The sequence below is a fragment of the Lycorma delicatula genome, chromosome 1 (genome assembly GCF_047948215.1).
Source record: "Lycorma delicatula isolate Av1 chromosome 1, ASM4794821v1, whole genome shotgun sequence".
NCBI classification, from domain to species: domain Eukaryota; kingdom Metazoa; phylum Arthropoda; class Insecta; order Hemiptera; family Fulgoridae; genus Lycorma; species Lycorma delicatula.
The window spans coordinates 9,781,980-9,797,910 of record NC_134455.1 but is presented as its reverse complement, the minus strand read 5'-3'; the positions used below and the strand labels follow the sequence as shown (position 1 = coordinate 9,797,910).

At 29.3% G+C, this 15,931-nt stretch overlaps 1 protein-coding gene across 6 annotated transcripts in view; it reads left to right on the top strand.

Annotated features, from left to right (window-relative positions):
• LOC142325825 (stress-activated protein kinase JNK) overlaps positions 1-15,931 on the top strand; it is a 526,820-nt gene that overhangs the window by 448,264 nt on the left and 62,625 nt on the right. For 5 of the 6 annotated variants that reach the window (XM_075367879.1, XM_075367996.1, XM_075367906.1 and 2 more), the window contains one exon: positions 3,159-3,322. In XM_075367879.1, the coding sequence (XP_075223994.1) occupies positions 3,159-3,322 (164 nt within the window). Of the gene's footprint in view, positions 1-3,158; positions 3,323-15,931 lie in introns of those variants that run through there. The other variant, XM_075368163.1, reaches the window with a different exon arrangement.

The window sequence follows — 15,931 nt, the reverse complement described above, 5'->3', positions numbered from 1 at the left end:
GGTATCAAAAAAATTAAATTTGACCATTTAAACAAAAATGCTCACCGCAAATTTTATTATATTAATTAAAAATTGGAAAAAAATAAATTAATTAAAAAATGTTCAATTACTTCTTTTAATTCTTCAGTCTTGAATTTAAAAATAGTTAAATAATTAAATAATAATTAATTTACTCATTTTTAAAAATAGTTAAATAATTAAATAATAATTAATTTACTCATTTTTTAACATTTTATTTCATAAGTTGGCAATGTCTCATAAGTATGGCAATGTCTCATAAGTTGGCAATGTTTCATAAGCTGATCAACAATTAAATAAATTTAGTTACATTATTCAAAATTTATATTCATTGTTGAATTTATCATAAGTAGTTAACAGATGCTGAATTGTAACTTCATTAGTGTTATTTTTTGATGAAGTTTTGTGTTTTTTATTAGTAAACTCAAAAAAAAATTTAATTAAAAAGGTCAAAAAATAAAAAAGGTGGAAAAAGATTAAAGAAATCAAAATTTAAAAGATAATCTTAATTTAGATGAAAAAAGTTTAAACCTGATTTAGAAAACCTGTCTTTTTTTTTCTTAGTTACAAAACCATAATTAACAAAAAAACTTTTGGGTGAAAAACAATGGTTTTTTTTCAATTCAAGAAAGAATGGAAATAGTATTTTTATTTGGAGAAATAAAAACATGCAAGGGAACAGCCTAAGCATTTAATGGTCAGCATCCTAATCATACAATTTCCAGGATCGCAATCACAAATTTAATAGAAAAATTTTAATGCACTGGTAGCATTTTAGATGAAAAACCTGGCCGACCCAGTACAAATAAAGTTATTGAAGAAGGAATATTGTCAGATATTTCTGTTATTAATCAACAACCAGCAAGAGCAATTGCACAAAATAATTATTTATCTAGGTGATCAGTGCAAAAAATATTAAAAAAGCATAAATACCATCCATACAAGATCAGTTAGTACAATAACTAATTGAAGATGATTTGATAGCAGGGTTGAATTCAGTGAAATTTTGACTGAGATTATTTTGAGATTAATAGCAAAAACCATTTCTTACTTCAACATATTGTTCACTGATGAAGCCTCATTTATTTTATGGGGGCTGTTATTGGTAATAATAGTAGGTACTGGTCCCAAGAAAACTTTCACTGGTATTGTAAACATCATACCCAGCATTCAGAGAGGTTAAATATATTGGCGGAATAATAGGTGGGATACTTCTTGGATCATTTGTTATTAATGGTAACTTAGATGTTTTGTATGTACTGTGCTTTGCTGAATGTGCAGAGAATGTCACCCCTCAACAATTTGATTGAGGTAGCTCATGGAGGAAAGGAACAACCTTTATTCATGAGAGAAGATGTGTTTTTCGAGTTAGATTGTGCTCCTCTGCACTACGCTTGCAGTGTGAGAAATGCATTGAACCAGCAGTTTCCAAATTGTTGGATAGGTTGATGTGGTAGTATTGATTGGCCAGCCAGGTCACCTGACCTGAATTCCCTTGATTTCTTTCTGTGGGGCATTTAAAATCAGCTGTTTATAGTTCACAGCCAACTTCTCTTACAGAATTAAGGGAACACATTGAGGTAGAATGTAGGAAGATTTTATGAAGGTTTTTTAATTCATTAGTTTATTGTATTATTTGTAAAATAAAAGATAGAATTAATTACACACGAAAAAATAATTAAATTGCAAACAGAAAATGGCAATCTGGAAGTATTTTATTTAATGTAAGTAAATAGCATTTTGCAATTTAATTACTTTTTCATGTGTGAAAAAATTTGGCATTTTGATGTTTAGAATTTCCTGAACCTAAATAGAGAGAAAAATAGCCTTTAGTTTCTGCCAGTAGTACTTAACTGCTTACATTATAAATAACAATGAGGATTTTATTAGTTTCATCATTTTACTTTTGATTAAAATTCAAATATAAAGTTCTTAAAAGTTTATGTAAGTTTTCTCAGAAGTCTCCTATTGCAACAGGTTTTTGGATAGATTTTTTTTAATTTAAATTTTGTTATTGTTGCTTTTTATTTACTTAATATGGTTGGAAAAACTCACAATCAAACAATAATTTGTTTGATTATTTCTGTATTTGTAAACGAATTCCCAGGTAGACTTTTTTGTTAAACTTACAGACACACATATGAAGACTCTCTCTCTCTCTCTTTCTCTCTCTCTCTCCTCCCCCTCTCTCTCTCTGTGTGTATGTGTGTGCGCACATGCTCGTGCATATATTTCATTAGTGTTTGTACTAGAAGATCATTAATAATTAATTTACAGAACTAATTAATATTAAAATTACTTATTAAGAAAAGATGTATCTATTGATATAAGAAATACAACTTACCAAGTTTTCAAAATATATTTAGCAGGTTTCATTGTCCTGTCAACTATGCATGAATTACATTACATTCAAAGTATGCATCAGCTGAGTGCTCTGACCTGTTTTACAAGAATTGTACCTCTTAAATCCATTGTATATCCAATCTTAAAGATTGTAGATTATCGATTTGCAAAAAATTTGATCATATGTGAAGCAATTTTATTTTTAATTCTGGTATTATTTATAAATGATGAAGACCATACATTCATAATATTTATATACTATATGCTGTTTAATTGAATGAATTTGTATCAATGTTGTTGTCACTGATGCAATTGCTTATTTTTTGTTACTTGATTTGTAAATTCTTCCAAGCCCAAGATGACATCAACATTTCCATTCGGCTAGCAATAAATAGCTTACAGCAGCTCGTAACAGTTTACGCTACAAAATTGTTTATTGTCAATGTCAGATTTGATACCTATAGCATATTGATAATCTTGGACTAAGAATTTGATGTCCCTTATAAAAAGACAAATTCCATCATACTTATTAAATACAGACTTTCTACTGATTGTGTTATAACCATGTATACTTTAAATAAGTATACATGTTTAAATAAGTAAATAAGTTAATCATTGTAATCAGTTCATGTTTCAGACAGCACCACAATGTTATCAGAAAGAAAATTAAATTTAACAATGTTGTTCATGAAGAATAGACAGCATTTGATTAAGATTTGTTATAAAAGATCATTTATTTTTAGTATAATGTAAGAATGCAGTTAATGTATTATGTTTTTTTTTTTTTTTTTATTTAGGTGCTGGTGACAATTCCAGCTTGCATGCCGTTCCTCAGCCCCAAGATGTCCTCCCGGTTGTCCTCCTTGTTTTATACTGTGGAGGTTGGAGACACTAAATTTACTATATTAAAACGCTATCAAAACCTCAAACCTATCGGATCTGGAGCACAAGGTATCGTTTGGTAAGTTGAGAAGTGCATTTTTATAATTCTCTTCTGCTTGTATTATTGCAGCTTTGATGAAATTGTATTTCATTGTTTTGCGTTATTGTATATAAATGTATTAAGTAACTATATTTTGAAGGATGTTGAAATATAATGCCATTAATATTGTAACACTTTTTTATTAATATAGAGCAGGTGTACTGCAAATGTTTTTAAAAAATGTAACATTCTTTTGTACGTTAAAATAATTTTTTTTTAATTTGAAAATGTAGTTTTTGATTTTTTTTGTTATTTTGATATAGGTTTATAGAGTTTAGCTGAAACTTATTAATCCATTGCTTTGCAATCAGTACCAAAAGATATAAAGAAAGATAAAAGATTTTTTTTAAATTGGAAAATTACAATAAAAAATAAAATAAAAGTATAATATAAAATTTTACTGCTGGTTCTGCAAATATAAAATTTATAAAATCTTTTATTTCACTCAAAATATTAAAACTAAGAAAAAACTAAAACAAAAAAAATCAGTTGTTCTTATTTAAGTATTCAAAAAGTTCTTGTTAATTGTTGTTAGAATAATTGTACAGTACATAATATCCACCTTGGATCTGTTTCCATACTATATTTAACCTATTTTTATGATGAATAACAGGTATCTTTGCCACATGCATAATTTACCTGAAATAACCTCACAAAAAGTTTAATATCAGATCCATTGATATACATATTCCTGCTGTATCAATTACTTGTATTTTTAGATACGCATCAAGATTCAACTAGTACTTTGTAAAATATCTAAAAAATACATTTGAGAACAATTTTTAAACCTCACTTTTGCAAACTTTGATGTTAAAATAACTTAATTTTTTTTGACTAGTGTTACATATAAACCATTAATATTTGTACAAAGTTGTCATTTTTTTCATTATATCTCTATCTGTTTACTATTCCTAAGGTATCATTCAAGAGTAAACATCATTATTATTTTCTTCAGTATAATAAGTTACATGTTATTATCAATGTTATCATACCACCTTAATATATACTAATGCTAGATTTTGCCAGAGTAAAATATTTACTCAGATTCTTCAGATTAATAATTGTTAATACAAATTAATAATGCTCATAATAATATGTTAGATAAGAACTGATATTAGCTTTGGCTTGAAAAATGAGTGAAATGTGATAAAAAAAATGACATACAAGGGGCAGATGAAATGTAATACACACTGGAACATAACATATCAAAATGTCACACAAAGTGACAGGTACTGCATCTTATAGTTTCATTCCCTTATTACTAATGTTCCAAAACCCATGCTCTTTAATTTTCTGTCAGTCGCCATTGTTTTGGAGTCAAAAAACATCTTCTATTCAATATGTCTATAACAACACACAGTAATTGAATTTTTAACTATGGAAAAAATGAATGCTAGTGACATTTCATCATCATTTAAAAGTTGTTTATTGTGATGAAACTGTTGTTTGAAGTACTCTGAATAGGGGTGGGCAATAAAATCTTGTGCATCAGAAGCAGGTAGAACCAATATTGAGAATATACCCTATAATAGTCAACGGTTTCTTTGACAGATAAGAAGCACCAAAAGGAGGTGGATGAAACTTATCAAAATGACCATCTCATCACATAATGCATCACCAGCGAGTTAAGCATATCTAAAGAACATTATTGGACAATTGGGCTAGTGTAAAATTTGTTCAAGGTGGGTGCCTTGCAAACCCACAGAAAGTCAAACAACTACAAAAGAAATGTGAACGACTTCTGAATCATTATCATGACTAGAACGATGACAGTCCTTTTTCAATATTGTGACAGGAGACGAAACTTGGGTGATATAACCCAGAAGAAAAATAGCAGGTTATGAAATACTGGCTATATGGTTTGTCTCAATCAAAAAACTCAAAACAACTCTGCACAAAAAATTTAATTCATTTAACAGTTTTTGGGATTCCATACGCATGTGCATAACTGATTAACTGGAAACTGGATTGACTATAAATTCTGTATGATACATGGAGACATTAAAATACTTTAGAAGATGTGTATGTTGTGTCTAACAATTCATGCAGTCAGTTATTCTATAACAAGATAATGCTTGGCCACACACATCGCGTGCAGCTGCTGAGGCTCTTGTGAAGTTGAAATTTGAACCCATTCGACACCCTTCATACTCACCACCCTGTTATTTTCACTTTTTTCCATTATTAAAATAGGATATTAAGGGTATTATTCAGCATGGGTTATGAATTAAAGGCTATACTGAGTTATTGGATCAAGTCTATCAGTGTTATTCACTGAGGAATGAGAAATCTGATTCCCCACTGGAAGACCTTGTAATAAAATGCTCATAAATATTATAAATTTTCTATAATATACAGTATTTACTCACATATGAAGTGCCCTCAGAAAATAATGATGTAATTTTTTAAAAAAGTTAACACAAAAATATTCAATTGATTCTTTTTTTTTTTACAATAAAAATTAAATACTGAAATATGCACTTTAAAATTAAATTACCATTAAATACTATATTACATAAAAAATTATGCACATTGATAAACTGTAAAAAATATTGAAATACACATATGCTAGCTGGTCTGTATGAATCAAAAAAAGAACAAAGAGCCTATTGCAGCAACATTGTTACAATCAATTTAAAAGACATGCAAGTTAAAACGCTAATGGAAAATCGAAAGAAGGATTCTTAACTATTTTTTAATCTTCATCACTGTTTGAATCTCCAGCTTCAGAAGGGTATCTTCTTTGTCATCCCATATGGCAGAGTCTTTACTTTCATCTAGGCTATTAGAAATGCAGCATTTTTTGAAGCTTTTCACAACCAAAACATTTGAAGTGAGATCCCATGCAGCCTAGATCCAGTTGCATATTAATGTCAAACTAATCTTTTTCAGTCTTTCTGTAGGAGTTGTTTCATGGACTTTAGTCGCCATCCACTCTGCTGAATAAAAAATTTCAAATTTGAAAGGCCAATTAATACAACATTGAGTGGCTGGAGTAATGACATCATTCCATTAGAAATACAAACTTATACTGCTTTACTTTCTTGAAGTCTTTTTTCACATTGTCTACTACATGTCCATGTAGATTATCCATCACTAACATACTTTCAATTTTAAAAGAGCACCAGGTCATCGCTTCCTTCCAAACACATCTTACCCACGCTTAAACTAGTGCATTATCTATCCATCCTTTTTCTTTGGACATAACAATGATACCAGCAGGAATTTTTCACCTTTCGGAAGGGATTTTCTTTTAAATACAGTAAATGGTGGAAGTTTTTCCCATCTGCAAGTACTGTCAACATTACTGTACATTGCTGTTTTTCATAAACACAAGTTTGCACATGAACACTTTTATCACCAATAGCATTAATTGTTGACTCTGCTGGTAAGTTGAAATAAACTGGTGTTTGGTTAAGCATTTCCTATCTGCCCCATTAAAAACTTATTCTCTTGGTGCAACTGAATTAAATGTCTCTAGAAGACCAGTTATGCCCTCCTCAAAGGCATCCATAAACATTGGCAGACAGATGTCTGTTTTCTTATTAATAATTCATATTCATAGAATGGTTTAAAATCCTTGACTTGCTTTAAAATTTGCTATTTGAAATTCCCTCACAATTTGTGTGGCTTTAATTTTACAGTCTCAGTTGAAACTGAAAATCCTTGCTTGTGTATATTTTGCATGTAAGAAAACAGCTGTTTTTTTACTTGAGGAAAATTCCGAATTCCACCGTAAAATGCTCTTTTACGTTAACTTTTTTTATTTTTATTTCTTTCTTTCTCTTCCTTAAGCTTTTTATTTTCTGCTGTCTCTTTACATGATTCCCAAATTATCATATTTACAACCTTGTGCATGATTACAGATTACCTCAGATAAGTAAATAACTTTTACTTTTTCATCAAATATAAATAATTGCAAATGTTTCTCAGAATTTATTTTTACTAGCTTGATTGAAGTACAAGCTGGAAAAACTTAGTATAAATATATACCAAACACATAATCTACCTTCACACGACTAAAACAAAATGAATACTGTTGTGTGTTTAGCTGAATATTACTTTGTCCTGTATAAGATTACAGGATGATGAATGATAAATGTTATAATAACTGGAAATGTGGAGATAAACAACGATGCTTATGACAAAAGTTTATTTATAAACAGGCAGTGATATTATAGTTTATTAACAGATGTGACTCAACATTAAATTACTGATGTGAAATCAGAAGTAGTTGGAATACATGCTACAATTTGTTTATGTTTCTACCATATATTAGTATATTATACCGTTTTCCCAGATTGTTAGTTGTAGCTAGTCAGTCTCAACTGGAGAGGTTCCAGCAGACCTTTCCGCCTCCTCGTGTCATTATTGAAAATGAAAATGAAGATTAATTGTTGTAAAAATAAATGTTGTTTGTTTTAAACAAATTATAAAAACTGCGCCATGTTTTTATTTAACTAAATATTTTCATTGCTTTTAATTTTTAATTTAATGATTATTACATTTATTTTTTTTTTATTTATTAGTTATTTATTAGATATTTATATAATTTATTTTTTACTTTTCAGTGCATTTTTATATTTGTTAATATATTATATTTTTTTTTTAAATTCTCAATTTGATTTAATTCTTATTTTTTACTTTTTAGAGGGTTTTTCTAATTTTTTTCCTTTTTTTATTAATGTTAATGTTAATATTAGTTAAATAAAAGCTTTTTTAAAAAATAATTTTTTATATGTAATCAAATATATTTTTGTATTTTTTTTAAGACTAAAAAAAAAGTAATAATATTTATTTTTACGCATCGAAGTTACATACGTGTACTAAATTTCAATCGTTTTCATATGATAGTTCATGAGAAATGAAAATTTTTCAACTAAATGCATGAATTTAGCGTAGGGGAAGCGCATGGTGGTGTGGGGGTGGATCATATCAAATTCCGACACTGTAGTGCTGTATTGTCATCGAAGTTACATACGAGTACCAAATTTCATTGATTTTCATAAGATAGATCAAAAGATATAGCAGTTGCAAGATTTGATTATTCCTAAAGTGAGTTAAATAAAAGCTTTAAAAAAAAAAAAGGTAAAATTTTCCATCACTCGTGATATGATCCCAAACATATAGGATCGGTACAATTGGAACCTAAATAAGATAGTCATTTGTAAAGCTTAAAACACTATTAAGCATCACAAAGTTGTTCTGTTAATCACTGACAGGTAGTGTTAAAAGAGGAAAAAGCTTACAAGATTGGTGGCCTGTAATGCACTACTTAAAATGCAAGTGTCAGACAATGGGGACTTGCAATGCACAAAAATTGCATGCTTAAAAAAAAATAGCATATTCAGTGTATTAAGTAGTTGTTTTTAAGAAATAAATGACTTTTACCTTTTATTTTTAATTGATTGCAATCACATAAAACAAAGGAAATGGATGGTATATGTTACTGTTAAATATGAATATAAATTATTTATAATTCAAGGTAACAATGTTTAAATACCAAAAAGTTCATTTTATACTGCTCTCACATGAGATTACACTGTTACACAAGCTGCGAGTGTAGTTGCTGAGAGTGATTGCTGTTGTTCAGGCCTCCTTCTTTTTCTGTTTAGCCTCCGGAACCACAGGTATTACTTTAGAGAATGAATGAGGATGATATGTATTAATGTAAATGAAATGTAGTTTTGTACAGTCTCAGGTCAACCATTCCTGAGATGTATGATTTATTGAAACCCAACCACCAAAGAACACCGGTATCCACAATCTAGTATTCAAATCCATGTAAAAGTAAAACCTAGTAGCCTTTACTAGGTTTTGAACCTTAGTATTCAGGCCTCACATCAACTACTTTTTAGATTACTTTTAATTAAAACAACTAACATATTTTATCAGGTAAAATACTTTACCTGTTCAAAGAACATAAACCATTCATTTAATTTGAAACTGAGTCCTGTTTGCTAATAAAAGCTTTAATAAAATCATATGAGTCACAGTATGGATCAATAATCTTACTAGCGTATTATAGTAATTGATGTTTGATGTTCAGTAATTACAAATTATTTCCTCATTTTTTTCAGCAGCACAATAAATAATTAAAACCTATTTTTCAGTTAAATTTAGATTGCTTTACCCAATTGCCGTACGAAAAGAAATTAGTATTATTTATACTCTTTATTAAAGACTGAAGTACACTTATTTCTTTGTTCTTTCTATCACAACCTTTCTTATGCTAGCAATGCTTCAAAAGTAATTGGTACAGCTGGAAGTAGTCAGATTTGCATTTTCTGAGAATGATGTCTTTGTTTAGCCATATCCCAAATATACCAACCAGAGTGAAGGTATTATTCATCAGACTGAATACCATTAGCATTTTAATAGGTTCGGTGCTGATTGATATACAACTAAATTTGGATTTAGTGAAGGAGCCTTCAGAAAATAATATAATAAATTCATTAATATAGTAATATTACTTTATTAATTACAGTAATATACTATTACTATACTGTATTAATAATACTAGTATAATAATCAGAATATATTTATTCATTAAATAATAATCCAAGCTTTATGTTTGATCATCCAAAAAAAAGATTGATGTTTCTTAAAAATAAGCAGTATTTTATATTTTTAAATATTCTTATTTTAAGTATTAAGTAACTGAAAACAATAAAATTACATTAATCTAGATGTGTTTTTTCATATCGTTTTAGTGTAATGAGCTGGGTGGAGCATTTATATGCTCCTATAAAATTTTGATGTATTTTAAATTCCTTTTTATGTCTAGTTTCCATGAAGTGTTTTCAAGTGTGATTTTTTTTTATAGTAATTGTTTATAACTATGGATGTTTTTTTTTATGTATTTGTGATTGACAAAAACTTTGCTTACTGATGATGAACTAGTCAAATTGAAATTTTGAAATAGTTGTAATCTTTCTCATTTTACAACATAAAGATGAAACTCTTTCTTATGATTACTGTGTATAATATAGTTGTAGATCATCATGTACCTAGTTGGCCTGAAAGAATCATCATTTTTAAAGAGAGATTCCTAATATTATGTCTACCACAATAGAGTATTTTAAATACATTGCTCTGATACAGGAATTTGAAGGGCACCAGCTAGTACTAGTGTAATGGTAGATTTCTATAACAGAGAAGTTTAATTGTTAGGTATTATAATATTTGTATTGCAACTTTTTATATTATATTTGAAGCAAAATATTAAATTAAAAAAGAACACATTCAATTAATTTGGCAAGAATTAGCTTTCTCAATACTACTCTGTCTTAGATTTTTAATGTACTGTCTCCGGTTCACTTCAGTCATTCTTATTATCTTATTACACCATAATTGTTTGTAGCTCCCAATCATTGCCCATAATTATTTTTATGGTCAACTATTATTAAGATCATTAGAATAATAAATGATAAACAATGCACCCTTAAACACCTAGAAAGAAATTTTATCCGGTTTTTAGTTTTGGTGAACTATGGAAACTTGTTTAATTTGTGACTTAACTGTTTCTATACTTCCTTACTAAACATTTGTTTATTTTCATAACAATAATTCCTGGGGTGCTTCAGGTGATATCAGTTTGTAATGGTGCAGTTTATTATTTTGTCCAGGACCAATCTTTGATTAATTTTTATTGGTTGATTTTATCGTTCAAGGGTTTTTTTTATATTTCTCTTGTGTTGTATAGTAATTTTTTATTCCTTTGTTATCAATAATTGTTTCTTTGTAAATTATAATGTATTACTTTCAATATATTAAATTAATGTTGCTGTAACAGCTTTGTTTAAATATACCAACCTTTTTTCATTTCATTTTACTAGTTGTGTTGTCACACAGATATTATTTCTAAGAGGCATCAAGTGTTATGGTCACTACTTACTAATAATGTAGAAATGAAGGAGTGACACTACACAAAGTATTGTTTAATTTTGATTATCTATAGGAATTAGGTTATTTAAATGGATTTGCTGGAATTTTATCCCTAACATCCTATAATTCACAACATTCTACTTTATGAAAATTTTCACGTAGCAGTTCCACCAGGTTTTTAAAGATCCAGTGAAGTTTGTAATTTTACATTTACTTGTATTGTTATTATTTTCTTTTTAAATATAGTTATATTATATCAACATAGGAAAAACGATAGATTAAATATAAAAAAATTCTGATTTTAGATTTTATTTCAGAAACATATTCACTAAGTATAATAGGGTTAATTGGAATTTTTAAACTACAATTTGTCTACTACTCTACCTTCTTTAAAGTGGGGGTTAAATGGGAATAATTTGTTAAAAAAGTTTTGTAAAAATCTAAAAAAATATTTTTTTTCATAAAAAAAATCAAGAGGCTTGATTAAAGCTTGTAAAATTATGTTTAATTTTATTATCATAATTGACAGAGAATTTATCTTTTTCCATGTTTGATAAATTTTATCTTTAAGAAAGCTTTTTTCCATGTCCCATTCTTGGATTTTCTTTGAAAACTACGGGTCCTGTGTAAAAAATAGATCATATAAAGTTTATTCAATTTCCTATATTTTATTTTTTCCTCTAAACCAAAAATTTTTAAAAAAGGGTCAACTGTTAAAAATAATATATTCCTACTTGACTCATTAGAAATTCATATTGGAAGAAAAAAATGTATTCAACCCTTTTTTTTGTAGATAAATAAAATATGATTTTTAAATTTTAAAGATTGATTGAAGTATTCATCACTCTAAAAAATGTTTTCAATGAAAAAAAATTATTTGTTCAGTTTTATGAATAAGATATTACATGTTACTTGTACTCATCTATTTTAAAGTTTGCATTGAAGAACAAAATTAAACTTTTTTGTCCAAGGAACAAAATATGTGATCATTATAGAATCTCTCATACTGAATTCAAATATCTAAATAGATTTTCTCCATGATCCATTGTTTTATTGTGATACGTAGGTAAACTTTAAAAGAAATCTAAGCATTTACATGCTTGCAGAGGGCACTATTCAACTTGCCTAAAATTTAATAGATGTTTTCCTTTTGTGTTTTGTGAACATTCCTCTTTAGCATCTAAAGTAATCTGTGAGAATTTTGCTGGTACCAGAAATTTGCTAATGGAAGCGTTGTCACTGATGGTACTGATATTGACTAGAAATTCATTTTTAGGATCAATTACACTCCATTTTTTTGTTTGACTGTATTAATTCAACCATAGTGTCAAAATAGTTGGGATTTATGATTTTATTTATTTATTTATTTTTTTTTTTGCTGATATCACATGGGATATGAAAATGGAATTTTGTGGATGTGAAAAATGCCATGTCTGGGTGGGATTTGAACCAGAAACCTCCAGATGAAAGGCTGAGATGCTACCACTCTGCCACAGAGATTAGCGGAGTGTTATAATACTTTCAAAAGTGCACAACACTTTTAAATGACCATGACCTCTATGCTGACTTTTTGCCTTCGCTTAGATTTCTCAAATTGTCCATTCCTAATCAAAAATTCCTTCCTTGATTTTAACATCACTAACATGAGGAAATTCTTCTTTCAAATAATGAAATCCAGCACCATTTTTAACCATCACCATAACAGTTTTTGAAAAGCCTTAATTTTAAGTGGAATGGAGCTAGAAGAATCATTTCCGAGCTAATTGCTGGGGATGCACAACATTTTTCTGTCCAGACGTAAGTGCTTTACGTTTTGGCCATTCTTTGCTGATAAAATAATTTGTTCCTGCTGTCCCATTCACACAGAAAGCAACAAAATTTAGTGTAATCAAGCTGTAAATTCATTAATGACAGAAACTTGTACTGGATTTTTCAAACAAGATTTTCATACTATCATTTATTTATTTCATGTTAGTTGCGTAAGCTAACAGCACAGAAGGAAATTTGTTGCCATTGTGCAAAAGGACAGCCTTTAAACTAATTTTCAAAGAATCACTGAAACTAATTAGTTTCCATTCTGTAGTGTGTTCATGATGAAGTGCATCCATGATAGCACAAATATTGTTAGTTTATAGTAAATTATTTCCTTCAAAATATACATCTTGAAACTCTTTCTGAAAATTACAAAAGAAACACACTTTAGTGTTCGCATGAAGATTCCAACCTTTCAGCTTACATCCCAAAAGCTCAGCTTGTTACTTTAACAAGTTTAAATTCTGAACAAGATCATTTAATTCACCATCAGTTTTCAGTTCTTCTTAAAAAGTAGGATCATCTTGCTTTCTCTAATCAAACTTTGAGAAGAGTGGTAGAGCTAATTTCTCACCATTAGGCACTGGCCCTATAAAAGAAGTAAATTGGAGTAAGGCAATGTGTTTGTATTTACTAGTACTCCTTTTATCTTTGTACTACAGAAATAAAAATTTGATAAATTGACGTGGTTTACACTGCACTGTCAGTATGGCAAAACACATGTGCCGGTTACCTATAGTCTGGTCTGTCAGACGTTTTGCACAGATCAAATATCAAATGTGAGGGTGCCAGTTTATATTTTGATCCCAACTTTACAGCTCAATTATAATTTTTAACCCTTTTTAAGTAATGTAGTTAAACTTCACTTGTTCTTTATTTGTCAGATCTGTACATGTATTACAGTGAATGTTTAAACAATACTGGTGTGTCAAATTGACTCAGAAGGCTACTCTGTACTGACATGTCAGAACGCACAGTAAATGAACCATCTTGCATATACAGTTGTTGCATTCATAATGTTTTGTTTGTACCTTATCCTCTGTTAAAAAACATTCAAAATATTCTTTCTTAAAAAAAAATATATCAAGTTCTACAAAAGCTATACTTCAAAAATTTTATCACACAAAGATTGTGGTGATGAAAAAATTCTGATTTAATTTTTGAAATCAACATAAAAATTTACATCAGGAACACAACAAAACTTTCATGTGCCAAAAACTGTGTTTTTTAGTGTTAGATTCATGTAAAATGAGGCATATTGCATTCATTTATCATAATTAGAAAGTAAGTTACAGTAATTTTGATGTGGGGTAAAAAAATTGCACTTCACAGGTCTCTGAAGATATTTTTTTTTGCAAAGTAAGAAATTAACATTAAAAAAAAAAATTAATTACATTGTTTTGAAGTAAAATATGGAAGCCTGATCATACCAATAAGAAATCTTTATGATGCTTGTGGAAACACATTGTAATATTCTTTGAAATTTTAAAAAAAGTTTCTTAATGTTTTTCTGTGATTTTTTTTTTTAATTAACATTTTATTGAAAAATGTTAAGAGATAAAAATTTAAGCTTGGGAAATTATCTTTAATTCATATTCATTTGTATTTCTGTGACAGTTGTGAAACGAGTTTTGATTTTTATAAACAATTCCACATTTCTAAAACAGATCAGTTTCTCAACACTTATTATTATTGAAAATTGACTTAATTCATTTTTTTCTTTTAATTTCTGTCATACCTGGTGTGAGGAAATCTTAAAAATCATGTATGAAACTTACTTTTATGTCAATATTTGTAGAACAAATTGAAAAAAATACAAAGTTTAATGATCAAGGAATAAAATAATGGTAAGAGTGCTTAGCATACTGCTAGTTCCAGAGACTACTGATTGGTAGCATCTTAGCCTTTCATCCAGAGGTCCTGGGTTCAAATCCAAGTCAGGTTTGGAATTTTTTCATACACTACAAAATTCCACTTCCCATCCATAAACTTCAAGCTAATGTGGTGAAATATCAAGTCCAAGCAAAAAATCAATTGCATGAATTTTTTTTGTCTTCAGTCATTTGACTAGTTTGATGCAGCTCTCCAAGATTCGCTATCTAGTGCTAGTCATTTCATTTCGATATACCCCCTACATCCCTAAAAATATGTTTTACGGATTCCAATCGTTGCCTGCCTGCACAATTATTTCCATCTACCTGACCCTCTAATATTGAAGCGACTGTTCCAGGACGCCTTAATGTGTGGCCTATAAATCTATCTCTTCTTTTAACTATATTTTTCCAAATGCTTCTTTCTTCATCATTTTGCCGCAACACCTCTTCATTTGTCACTTTATCTACCCATCTGATTTTTAACATTCTCCTATAGCACCGCTTCCAATCTTTTCTTCTGAGGTACTCCAATCGTCCAAGTTTCAATTCCACATAAAGTGACGCTCCAAAAATATACTTTCAAAAATCTTCTCGTGACATTTAAATTAATTTTTGATGTAAAAAAATTATATTTCTGACTGAAAGCTCGTTTCGCCTGTGCTATTTGGCATTTTATATCGTTCCTGCTTCGTTCATCCTCCGGCATCAAAGCCTTTTATCGAGGCATAAGGAGCACACTTTGCAGGCGCTGTCTTACTAGGGCAATTAATTACCCTGTGCCTTGTAAGGGCGCAATGACCACACATCTCCGACTGTGCTCTACAGACAGCGGAGATGTGACCAAAGCCGATTGCATAACCCTGCAAGAGATCCACCCAAGGAACCACCAGCCACCAAGACCTGCCGAATCTTTGGCAATGTCTCAATCACCCAGTGGCTCTTTGAGGCTTCCTTCCGCCTCAACTGCCGGACCACCCTGGTCCCCATGAGGAAGTCCTTGGCAGCCATATCCAAC